The 12,759-nt window shown below is 45.2% G+C and overlaps 1 protein-coding gene across 3 annotated transcripts in view; it reads left to right on the forward strand.

The window, feature by feature from the left end:
• Positions 1-12,759, forward strand: part of DENND2A (DENN domain containing 2A) — a 187,748-nt gene that overhangs the window by 145,482 nt on the left and 29,507 nt on the right. For all 3 annotated transcript variants that reach the window (XM_082255066.1, XM_082255068.1, XM_082255067.1), the window contains 3 exons: positions 581-631; positions 7,915-8,102; positions 9,283-9,392. In XM_082255066.1, the coding sequence (XP_082111192.1) occupies positions 581-631; positions 7,915-8,102; positions 9,283-9,392 (349 nt within the window). The remainder of the gene's footprint in view (positions 1-580; positions 632-7,914; positions 8,103-9,282; positions 9,393-12,759) is intronic.

Raw genomic sequence — 12,759 nt, forward strand, 5'->3', positions numbered from 1 at the left:
CTGCATTACCCGGGGCCCTTTAATGCTCTTAAGATGGCACTGGCCCCCACTGAGATTTCTCTACGCCACTCCTACTCTGTAAGAGGGTACAGTATATTTAAAAACACTGTATATGTAACAGCCAGCAAACTGTAGGTGAAACTCAGAGATGCTTGTTTTAAATAACAGTGATTCACCACCATAGAATGTTTGGTGAAAGTAGCATTCACTGCTTTGCTGTCTGCAATCTAGGACTACTATTCTTTTTGCAAACTATCAATTGGACAGTAAGTGAAGGAAAATATCCACAGGAAAAACACTGAATTCTTCTAATTTTACTTGAAAAATTGTACTAGAAAAATGATTTATTGATGTCAGTGCTCTTATTGCTTAGGTTTCCCACCCTTTCCTATTCTGGCTGACACCTATGACACAGACAGAAAGAACCTACATTTCTAATCTTTCCCACAATATCCAAAACTAAAAATAAAATTTGGCTCGGGTTGGAACCTGTCAGTTCAGGTTGGATAATAGAAATAGGTCAATTCTGCTGTGCTCCAGTTATTGTCAGTGGGAATAATACATTTTCCTCTCTTTCTAGTGACAGATGACAACAGTGAATCGGACAGTGACACAGAGGAGAAATTGAAAGGTAAAACTTTAACTGGGTATCTTTATCTCCCAGCATGTCATTATTCACTATAATGGGTCTTATTTCGACCCAGAGGAAGGCCAAACCCCAGGCTGCTCTGGCCAATTCTTCCTGACCCAGAGAAAAAGATTCCTTCCTGACCTCCAAAAAGCAAATGTTTCTATATTGTGAATGCAGATATAACAAGAACATTTTATAGTCATTATCACTGTGGATAGCATTAGTTGTGGGTGAGGCATCCAGTCTCTGTTGCTTTTATAGTTTTACATCTGTATGCTTAGACCCCGTTCACACTGGGGCAACCTGTCAGGCGACCTGGTCGCCTGACAGGTCGCCGTAGGTCGTCTGCCATAGAGAAGCTGTGGACCCGTTCTAATAGGAGCGACACAAGTCACTCCGACTTAGAAAAAGGGTCCGGAGCTTCTTTGGGGCGACCTGGAGCGACCTGCATTGACTTCAATGATATGAAGTCCGTGCCGGCCACTCCGAGGTCGCGGTGCGAGCTGCGCACCGCGACCTGTGAGGTCGCCCCGGCAAGTAGCGTCGCCCCAGTGTGAACGGGGTCTTATTCTGTTAAAAGCTTGTTTAGGATTTTTTTTTTTTGTTTTTTTTTAAACTGTTTTTGCTGTAATATTTACTACAATCCTAAGATTTCCACAGTAGTACTTTTTTTTTTTTTTCTTTTCTGCTGCTATGCATTCTCTGGTAACATCATTCAATCCCACTTCCTTTAAACCCAGGTCATCTCAGACCTGCCCCAGCATGGTACTGGACAGTGAAAGAAAAAGTAGCACAGTATTGAGTTTATCTCTTTTTACACTGTGCTTCTTGTCAGCACATGAACTGATTTGCTCCTTATACCTATGTACAGGGACTGCAAGGGGTTGATACCAGGTTAAATTTAGATATGTACACTGCTTGCATTCAGAAAATAAATTAAATGATGTATTAAAGTAGCTAATGTATATACCCAAAAAATTGAGTAGCCTCGAGTGATACAAGGATTAAACAAACTACTAAATAAGTCGTACCTGTTTATCTGCAGCAATCTCTCCTGTACAGTCATTCAAAGTACACAGATCAAAGACTATTTTCTCCACTCCAGAAAGCAGGGTGCATGGATCTGATGTCAAACCCTGCACAGCATAGAGCAGGGAGCTGAGTGTAATCTTAGACCTGAGTGAAGGGAATGTACACATACCCCTCCACACAGTTTCATAGGGAAACATGCACAGCTGAATCGCCAAATGTGTGCTGAAGGGAGGCAGGTCAGTCTCCCAGATTCTGTGGTGCATAGTCTGTCAGAAGTGACTCATGCAGAGGGAAGACAGAGCAGACAGAAGTCATACTAGGTGTTTTGGACTGAGTCAAGTACACACTATAGAGGGTTGTGCTTTGTTCATTCTTCATTTCAGAAGTTTACAACCACTTTAATGATTACAGAGTTTCATTAATTTGTGTCTTTTATATCTGCCTAGAATTTACCTTTAAATCTATTTTTGTGACTTATTCTATTTCTCTTGCTATTCTATCCAACCAGTGGCGTAGCGTGGGGGGTGCAGGGGGGGGCCACTGGCACCGGGCGCAACATTTAGGGGGGCGCATCCCACGCCCGCAATCGGCGGGATCAAAGTGTCCCTTAATTCTGAAGTTGCCCGCCCGCCCGCACTCCACCTCTTGGCTCAGTAACCGCCGCTTTGTGCAAGACGAGCGGCGAACCGCAGAAGGTGTCATGCGGCCAGGGGGCGGGGCTGGTCGTGGATGAAGATGCCAGTCTGTGGCTCGGTGCATGTGCAGCACCACTTCCGGAGTCCCCCCCTGCTGTCCGGGCCGGCCACCGACATGCTGTCTCTCCCCTCCTCGAGTTGCCAGTGTATTGGCACAGAACAAGGTAAGTGGGGTCTTGCCTGCCCCCAGGGAAGTGGGGGGGGGGTGTCAGTGTAGGGGTCAGTGTATGGGGGGATCAGTGTAGGGGGGGTCAGTGTATGTGGAAATGTAGGGGGGTCAGTATAGGTGTCAGTGTATGTGGCGGTCAGTGTAAGGGGGTCAGTATAGGTGTCAGTGTATGGGGGAGGTCAGTGTAGGGGGGTCAGTATAGGTGGGTCAGTATAGGTGTCAGTGTATGGGGAAGGTCAGTGTAGGGGGTCAGTATAGGTGGGTCAGTATAGGTGTCAGTGTATGGGGGGGTCAGTATAGCTATTAGTGTAGGGGTCAGTGTAGTGGGGGTCAGTGTATGTGGAAATGTAGGGGGGAGTCAGTGTAGGGGTCAGTGTATGGGGGAGTCAGTGTATGTGGGAATGTAAGGGGGTCAGTATAGGTGTCAGTGTAGCTGTCAGTGTACGGGGGGGTCAGTGTAGGTGTCAGTGTTTGGGGGGGTCAGTGTAGAGGAGGGTGTGTCAGTGTAGGGGGGTCAGCATAGGTGTCAGTGTATGGGGGGGATCAGTGTAGGGGGGGGTCAGTGTATGTGGAAATGTATGGGGGTCAGTATAGGTGTCAGTGTATGGGGGAGGTCAGTGTAGGGGGGTCAGTATAGCTATTAGTGTAGGGGTCAGTGTATGTGGAAATGTAGGGGGGAGTCAGTGTAGGGGTCAGTGTATGGGGGGGGGGGGTCAGTATAGGTGTCAGTGTAGCTGTCAGTGTACGGGGGGTCAGTGTAGGTGTCAGTGTATGGGGGGGGTCAGCGTAGAGGAGGGTGTGTCAGTGTAGGGGTCAGTGTAGGTGTCAGTGTATGGGGGGGGTCAGTGTGGGGGGGGGTCATTGTATGTGGAAATGTAGGGGGGTCAGTATAGGTGTCAGTGTATGTGGCGGTCAGTGTAGGGGGGTCAGTATAGGTGTCAGTGTATGGGGGAGGTCAGTGTAGGGGGGTCAGTATAGGTGGGTCAGTATAGGTGTCAGTGTATGAGGGGGTCAGTATAGCTATTAGTGTAGGGGTCAGTGTAGTGGGGGTCAGTGTATGTGGAAATGTAGGGGGGAGTCAGTGTAGGGGTCAGTGTATGGGGGAATGTAAGGGGGTCAGTATAGGTGTCAGTGTAGGTGTCAGTGTATGGGGGGGTCAGTGTAGAGGAGGGTGTGTCAGTGTAGGGGGTCAGCATATGTGTCAGTGTAGGTGTCAGTGTATGGGGGGGGGGATCAGTGTGGGGGGGGGTCAGTGTATGTGGAAATGTAGGGGGGTCAGTATAGGTGTCAGTGTATGTGGCGGTCAGTGTAGGGGGGTCAGTATAGGTGTCAGCGTATGGGGGAGGTCAGTGTAGGGGGGTCAGTATAGCTATTAGTGTAGGGGTCAGTGTAGGGGGTCAGTGTATGTGGAAATGTAGGGGGGAGTCAGTGTAGGGGTCAGTGTATGGGGGGTCAGTATAGGTGTCAGTGTATGGGGGGGGGTCAGCGTAGAGGAGGGTGTATCAGTGTAGGGGTCAGTGTATGGGGGGGATCAGTGTAGGGGGGGGTCAGTGTATGTGGAAATGTAGGGGGGTCAGTATAGGTGTCAGTGTATGTGGCGGTCAGTGTAGGGGGGTCAGTATAGGTGTCAGTGTATGGGGGAGGTCAGTGTAGGGGGGTCAGTATAGGTGGGTCAGTATAGGTGTCAGTGTATGGGGGGGTCAGTGTAGCTATTAGTGTAAAGGTCAGTGAAGTGGGGGTCAGTGTATGTGGAAAGGTAGGGGGGAGTCAGTGTAGGGGTCAGTGTATGGGGGGGTCAGTGTATGTGGGAATGTAAGGGGGTCAGTATAGGTGTCAGTGTAGCTGTCAGTGTACGGGGGAGTCAGTGTAGGTGTCAGTGTATGGGGGGGTCAGTGTAGAGGAGGGTGTGTCAGTGTAGGGGGGGTCAGCATAGGTGTCAGTGTAGGTGTCAGTGTATGGGGGGGATCAGTGTAGGGGGGGTCAGTGTATGTGGAAATGTAGGGGGGTCAGTATAGGTGTCAGTGTATGTGGCGGTCAGTGTAGGGGGGTCAGTATAGGTGTCAGCGTATGGGGGAGGTCAGTGTAGGGGGGTCAGTGTAGCTATTAGTGTAGGGGTCAGTGTAGGGGGTCAGTGTATGTGGAAATGTAGGGGGGAGTCAGTGTATGGGGGATCAGTGTATTTGGGAATGTAAGGGGGTCAGTATAGGTGTCAGTGTAGCTGTCAGTGTATGGGGGGGGGGGGGGGGTCAGTGTAGGGGGTGTCAGCATAGGTGTTAGTGTAGGGGTCAGTGTATGGGGGGTCAGTGTAGGGGGGTCAGTATAGGTGTCAGTGTAGGGGGTGTTAGTGTATGGGGGGGTCAGTGTATAGAAATGTAAGGGGGAGTCAGTGTAGGGGTCAGTGTATGGGGGGTCAGTGTATGTGTCAGTGTAGTGGGGGTAAGTGAAGGGGGGTCAGTGTAGGTGTCAGTGTATGGGGGGGGGGGTAGGTCTGTGTAGTGGTCTAGTAGGTTTGTGTAGGGGGCGCAAATTACTTGCCTTGCCCCGGGTGATGACAACCCACGCTACGCCACTGTATCCAACATTACCTGTACATTAAAGTGTTACTAAACCCAGGACCCTACCTTTACCTTCATTCATCCCTCCTTTCCCAAATGGCTGGAAGTATTGTTTTCTGTTGGCTGACCTTAAACAAAAAAACCCTGACAGTTGAGAAAGAAGCGATTGTGTCATTTGTATGTAAACTGTAAAAAATTGACCCATAGTCCCAGTCTGAGTTTTCACACCTGCTATCTAGGGATCACTAGAGGACTATGGTATGAAGCAATCAAACTCCCAGCCTGTGAAACCCTGATGAGATCTGAACAAACAATCACTGTTCCCTTGACTACAGAAGGAGGCAAAAATTTAATTTGCTTGGCATCCTACACTAGTAGGGTGCTACAACCGTTTTTATTTTGCCATATGTGTCCCAATGGGGAGATTTTCCTTTCACAGCATGTCAGGGAAACATGAGATGAAGTGAAAGGAAATCTCCAAAGTCAGTTATCAGTAGAACAGATTTCCCTTTTTTTTTTTTTTTTTTGTTCTGCTGACAATTGTAAACTTTTGGATTTGGTCACCAAGGCAAATAGAGGGTAAATCTTTCCTGTAGGGACACAGCAATAAAAACCCGAGAGAGGTTCTTGCCTTTCCCTACTATTTTTGGCTATGGATACATTTTAGGGTGAATTTTTACCCACATCCTAATACTCATGCCCTTAACAAGGGGTATTAAAGTGTATCTATGGTAAATATTTTAAATCATATGTTAATATCCACATTACATTTCAATTATTTCAGGCCTACCCTGAACAACCTTGAAGTTTGAAAATGTAATTTTTGAACAGCCCCACACACTGTTCTGTCAAACATTTTACAGAGCCTGCTTTCTGAACTAATAAGGTGATGAGAAGAGGCTTTTCAGGAGGTGGAGTCAGTACAGTAATCATTGTTTGCAGGCAGCAAGGTACCTTGGGATTTGTAGTTCTTAGAAATGGAAAGTAAACAGCAGAAGTGAAGCTGCAGGTGTTGAAAGAGATGGTCAGTAGACAGGCAGCACTCACAACATGAAAGCAGAATTTTTAAAGCAGGGTTAGACAAATCCCAGGTGCCAGGTCACCATTGCAACTAGAAATTGCATCTTGGCACCTGGGCTTTTGTCAGCCCATTAACTGTTGCAGGGATGCACAATTTGTATTGCTCGACACCTAGGACATGCAGTTCCGGGCAAGCCGCAGGGCTCATTTGTCAGGTGGAAGCATTTAGTGAGCTCCGCTGCTGGCCAACTACTTCCACACACGTGGGTAAAATGCATGCCCCTGTTATGTATCCCAGGCTCCACTTACCCATCTGCGGGACTGGGACCGGGACCGGCATAGCAGGTGCCGCAGGGCACATCCACTCTCCTCCCCATCTTGTTCCTAACCCGGAAATGACAACCCTTCTAGGTCCCCGTTGACAGTTTCCCCAGCCAGCATGGGCGGGAAAGAATGTAATGCAGTGCGATCTGCATTACATTCAGTGGAACAGAGGGGAAAACCCGGCATGTCTCATTAACCACTTTACCTCCAGCCACTGTGCTGCTACTGCGGCACAGTGGCTCGTTCCCGTCCAGTGACGTAGACCTACGTCGCTGGACTCCTCCCCAGCTGTGACTGTACGCTCCCGCTGTTTTCAGTCACAGCGGGAGTCGGGCCAGGGGAGGAGCAGCGGCGATCGCCGTTGCTCTTCCCCGATCGTCAGGGAATCGAGTGAGGAGATCCGCCCGCCTGTGTAAACAGAGCGGGTGGATCTCCTAAGTGACAGGGACTGACAGATCGGAGTGTTCAGCATACCCTTTGTTAGTAAACGCAATAACTTTTGCGAAAACCAATCAAAATACGCTTATCGTGATTTTTTTTACCAAACATAGGTAGCAGAAAACAAATTGGCCTAAAATTTTAAAAAAAATTTGATTTTTACATTTTTTTGGGGGGGAATTTCATATAAAAAAATTTTAAAAATATTGTTATTTTTTCAAAATAAACGCTCTTTTTTTGTTTATAGTGCAAAAAGTAAAAAGCGCACAGGTGATCAAATACCACCAAAAGAAAGCTCTGTTTGTGGGAAAAAAAGGACGTAAATTTTGTTTGGGTACGGCGTCGCACGACCGCGCAATTGTCAGTTAAATTCGCACAGCGCCGAATCGCAAAAAGTGGCCTGGACGTAAGACAGCAAAATCCTCCGGTGGTAAAGTGGTTAAAGAGAACCTGTCACCAAAAAATCATCACATGGGGAACTTTTTGTCCCCTATGTTATGGAGGAAAACAAAGTTGTACATTTTTTTTTTCTAGCTGTAAAATAATTAGTTACACCTAAGCACACTTCACCCCAAAAAATGTTAAGCCCCCCCCCCCCCCCCCACATATAAACACATACAAACATTATTGCATGCGTCTGGGCACCTAGGCATGAAAACATTGATTGCGATACACATTTTACATATCACTGTGTACACATACAAACTAGCTCCTAACTTTTTTAGCTAGCTTCTAGAATCAAAGCAAATTTGTCAAACCCTGTTTTAAAGTAAGCTTATAATGGTTTGTCAAACTATCATGCTATTACAATGCTGATGTTTTAAAATGGAAAGTGTTTGCTGTGACTATAGACCTCCTTTAATGTCCATTAATAATGGTACTCTAGTAATAGATACATAACCATAAAGTAAGCACTCTGCCTTTATTCAGTCTTTTAAGGGGGAAACTCTATGGTCTATAATCCCACAGGTAGATGACACAAGCTAACACTTTGTAGAAAACATTCTCCTGAAACCTGTATCTAATGTGTTTATTGTATTGCTCTTGCAGCACACAGCCAGCGACTTGTGCATGTCAAGTCCAGAATGAGCCTCACCCCGCGGTACCAACCTTTGGAGCGAGATCTCATAGAGTATCAGGAGCGGCAGTTGTTTGAGTACTTTGTTGTGGTTTCACTGCAGAAGAAGCCATCTGGTACTGTGTATGTTCCGGAGATCACCCAGCAATTCCCGCTTAAGGTAAGAGTGTCAGAAAATTCTAAGTTCTCAAGAGGATGAGTGTCACTCCATTCTATTTGTCAACCTGTTTGAGATCGGACATCAAAATATATTGGTCTTTATTTCTTTTTTATTATTATTTACTTTTTTTACATGCTAGTCTCATATTGAAAATGAAGCGTTTACTGAAGTTGCAAAAATTCTTGTACGACAGAATTAAAGTTTGTAAGTGATGTAATATATTGTAATGTATTTGTAGTGTATTTGTATTGTATTTTCGAATGGCAACTGGACTGATTAAATGAAAATGAAAAATGTTCGTGCTTGTCCCATCGGATAATTTTGCATGAATTTTTGGGTCTCGGTTTACGATTTTCTGATCGTGTGTACAGGCCATTCGTTTTCACTTTGCTACTGGGGTCTGACTTCCACTGGCTTCATGAATTGGTTCCATCACATGCCATCACACTATCCAATGAGACTTTCTCATCTGACTTGGGGTCGCAGTTGGAAGGCCTTGGCCTTCAAGTCAAGGTAAATCAAGCCTTGGTAACAAAGTGAAACTAAATCAGAGAGGGTTTTAGAAGATGCTTCTCTTGCAATTAATTAATTATTTTCCTAAACCAAAATAAATAAATAAATAAATACAGTACAGGTTTACTTTTAATTGATTCGATTATTATTGTGTGAACGCTGATAATGTATTTTTAATATAATATTTTTAGTACGTGTTTTCTTTATCTGTAAATCAGTTTTTCCACTCCTCTTAATTTCACTACAAGCTAAAAAAAAATTATCTTGAAATGGGTACAATTACTTTCTAGCAGACAGTGTAGCTGATGAGACCACTTTCTTCACCTTCTTGGTTCTATTTAGCTGCCTCTCAGTGCCAAAAAGTAAGAAGGCTACTTCTACCAGTTGCAGCATAGAGATGCTTCTAAAACAGCCTCTATTTGTTTGACAACTTACACCCAGCTGGTTGCAGAAAGCTTTCTGTTAACACCTGCTTGTACAATCTACAACAGCAGCATATGTGTAATTTGTATCTCTGCTCGCAAAATGAACAGACGTGTTATTTGTCACCAAGCCAGCATAACTGCGGTTTGTTAAGTGTTAATTACAGGGCAACAAGGTGGGGTGTTTTTGTAGAGACAGGCGACTCCCACACTGCGGGATATAACATTTGATGTTCATATTTCAGCTGGAGCGATCATTCAAGTTCATGCGGGAAGCTGGCGATCAGTTCAAAGCCATTCCACAGTTCTGTTTCCCAGATGCTAAGGACTGGACACCGGTGACTCAGTTTGACAGGTAAAGTGCACTTTTACTATGAGACATTAAATGTTGCTTATCTGCTGACACAGTGCATTGAATAAAGGTATTCTCACACAGACAGGCAACCTGTTAGTTTAGGCCCCTGGTGCCCAATCTGCAGCCCTTTTGGTGTTTGTTGTGCAGCCTTTTGGCCCCAAGTATTGGTTTGTAAAAGGATTGTAATGTCCATGATCTCCAGAAGTCCCAAGTAGCATGTTCCCAGTTTTGTATGCATCCTGTCTTCTACCACTCCTGTAATATATACATCTCGTGCTGCTACTCCTAAATTACCCTTAGGCTCGGTTCACACTTGTGCGATGCGGGAATGCTGCGAATATGCAGCTTGTTCCCGCATCGCATCTGCACCTCTGGCAGTTCACACTGCCATATGCGATACGCAGGGGGTGTCAATTAAAAGTTAACGACACCCCCAGTTTGATTGCATATCGCAGTGCGATCTGCAAGTACGCACAGAATCGGATCGCACAAGTGTGAACCACTGTGCGATCCGATTTTGATGCGGCTCAAAAAATGCCTCCTGTGCGTCTTTGGTGCGGATACAGTGCGAATTCAGCCATACAAAGTGTGTGGCTGAAATTCGCACCGCACATGAGATCGCATGTAATGAAGGAGCAGTGCACTCCGAATTACATGCAATCTCCGCAGCCGCACAAGTGTGAACCGGCACTTAATAATAAACAGAATGAGAGAGCCTCATATGGGATAGCCCCAGTACTCAGGCATTCAAATGTCAAAGAGAAAAAAAATCTGGCACCACAAAGTCTTAAAAATAAAACCTATATGATTTTATTAGATCCGTCCATTAAAAGTAATCCATGCCTGTAATTATTGATGCGTTTCAGCCTCTTTCATGATGAAGGCCTACGTAAGAAGCCAAAAGGCGTCAATTACAGGCATTGATTCCTTTTAATGGATGGATCTAATAAAATCAAATATGTTTTATTTTTGAGACCTCATGGTGCCAGATTTTTTTCTCTTTGTATGGACTCTTACAGTATGTCCACAGTCTTTAACGTCCCCTATTGGCAGTCTCTGACCACCCCCTGTGTCCCCATTAGGAAGATTCACTCTTTCCAATTGTCCTGATCACCAGAGTCATGGAGAATCAAAATCAGGGTAAATCCAAACCTTGTTTTCCTCCAGAACAAGAATAGAGGCAAAATCTTCCAATGGAGATGCTTGTTCCCATGACAAACGTCTAAGAGGAAATTTCCTCTCATTTTGCAAAGATATCCTCTCACTTCCTGTTGAGTGTACTGAACAGGAAATGAAGGGGAATCTCCCTAATGATGGTGAAAAAACTGTAAGTTTACCCTTTTATCTATCCAAAAAAAAAAAAAAAAGGAGCTGGTTTAGGCTAACAAATTGTACATTTTATCTAATAACCCCTTAATCCATGTATAGGATACAAGCACTTGATTGTAAAGTCTCATCTTTTTTTTTTTTTTAAATAACAAACATGTTATACTTACCTTCTCTATGCAGTTGGTTTTGCATAGGGCAGCCCTGATCCTCCTCTTCCTGGGTCCCTCTTCAGCTCTCCTGGCCCCTCCCTCCTGTTGAGTGCCCGCACAGCAAGCATCTTGCTATGGGGGCACCCGAGCTGAGCTGCAGCTTCGTGTGTAAATTCAGACATGGAGCTGATGTTTGGTCCCGCCTCCTCTCCCTCCTGATCGGCTAACTGACTTTGACAGCAGCGGGAGCCAATGGCACCACTGCTGTGTCTCAGCCAATCAGGAGGGAGAGTCCTGGGCAGCCGAGAGACTTGTGGACATCGCTGGATAGAGATGGGGCTCAGGTGAGTATTAGGGGGTGCTGGGATGGCTGCTATGCACAGAAGGCTTTTTATCTTAATGCATAGAATGCATTAAGGCAAAAAAAAAAAACTTTCTACCTTTACAACTCCTTTAAAGTGTATGTCTGGGGAAAACAAATACATCCTCTGCAGCACATGCACATTTGCCTGCGGTTTGTCTGTTGTACGGAAAAATACCTGATGATCTGCCAGAAATCCAGTGAGCTCCTAAATGTCTTTTTTAGCAGACAGCAGTGTGTCTGCTTCACTGAAATGCTAAGTTGTCTTGTAAGCCCTGCCTGAGTTCTCACTGCCGGGCTTCAGCACACCTCCCTTTTCTGTTATGTTGACGAGGATAGGGTAAATGTTCCATAGTAGAGAACACATCTGGAATCTGGGGCTGACTGGTTAGTTAATCATAAATAATAATCCCCCAAAGTACTTCAGCAAGGACTAAGTGCCGGTTCACATTAGTGCGATCACAGAAATCGCATGTAATTCGGAGCGCACTGCTCCTAAATTACATGCGATCTCTGTGCGGTGCAAATTTCAGCAATACACTTTGTATGGCTGAATTCGCACCGCATTCGCACTAAACACGCGCATGGTGGTTCACACTAGTGCGATCCGATTCTATGCGAACTTGCAGATCGCACTACGATATGCGATCTCAACTGGGGGTGTAGTTAACTTTTAATTGACACCCCCTGCATATCGCATATGGCAGTGTGAACTGCCAGGGGTGCGGATGCAATGCGGGAACACGCTGCATATTTGCAGTGTTCCCGCATCGCAGAAGTGTGAACCGGCACTAAAAGATCAATGCCTTGTCACTGGTCACATACATCTACTGCTCTATCCCAGTTGTCTTCTCAAATAAAAATTAAAGCTGCTTATTTTTGCACTTCCTGGTACCTCCTTTCCCCCATAAATGACATACTAATGACTTTTTTTTTTTTTTAAATAGAAGCTTTCCGTTTTCATAATATACCTTATTTTAGATCCACTGACCTCGTCACTGGTTCTCTGTGCTTTTATATACAATGCAGGCAGATCATAGCTGGCGGAAGGGGCTGGCAGGGTGCTGTATATATGCAGTAACTTCCTTGTGTTATCACAGCGACCTCAGCCCTAATGCAAGCAGCTCTTATGCATATTGTGCGTAGCTCACAGTGTGCAGTGAAATTAGAGTAAGCTATTTCAGTACAGGAGATTAGCCTGTACAACTGTACAAGACTAGAGGGAAGGCGGGAGTTCAGCTTTTACATATTTATCATTTATTTCATTAACTTTTAATTACTGCATGTTGGATTATTTACCTGTTCTTCCATTTTTGAATAGAAGTTCACTTTACGCAAGCATATGTACAAAGTTCATGCTACCCAGACCTGAACCTTACCAGTAGTTGACAACCCTGTTGATGGCACTTCTTTCCTTAGACAACAATTTTTATATGTATTCAGCTCCAGAATGTCAAGCTTTGCCTTTGGAAAGGGATGATCACATGATCATGTACATCAATCACTGGCTGCCCAGATTCACCATACG

The sequence above is a fragment of the Pelophylax lessonae genome (genome assembly GCF_965119305.1).
Source record: "Pelophylax lessonae genome assembly, chromosome: 4".
Taxonomy (NCBI): domain Eukaryota; kingdom Metazoa; phylum Chordata; class Amphibia; order Anura; family Ranidae; genus Pelophylax; species Pelophylax lessonae.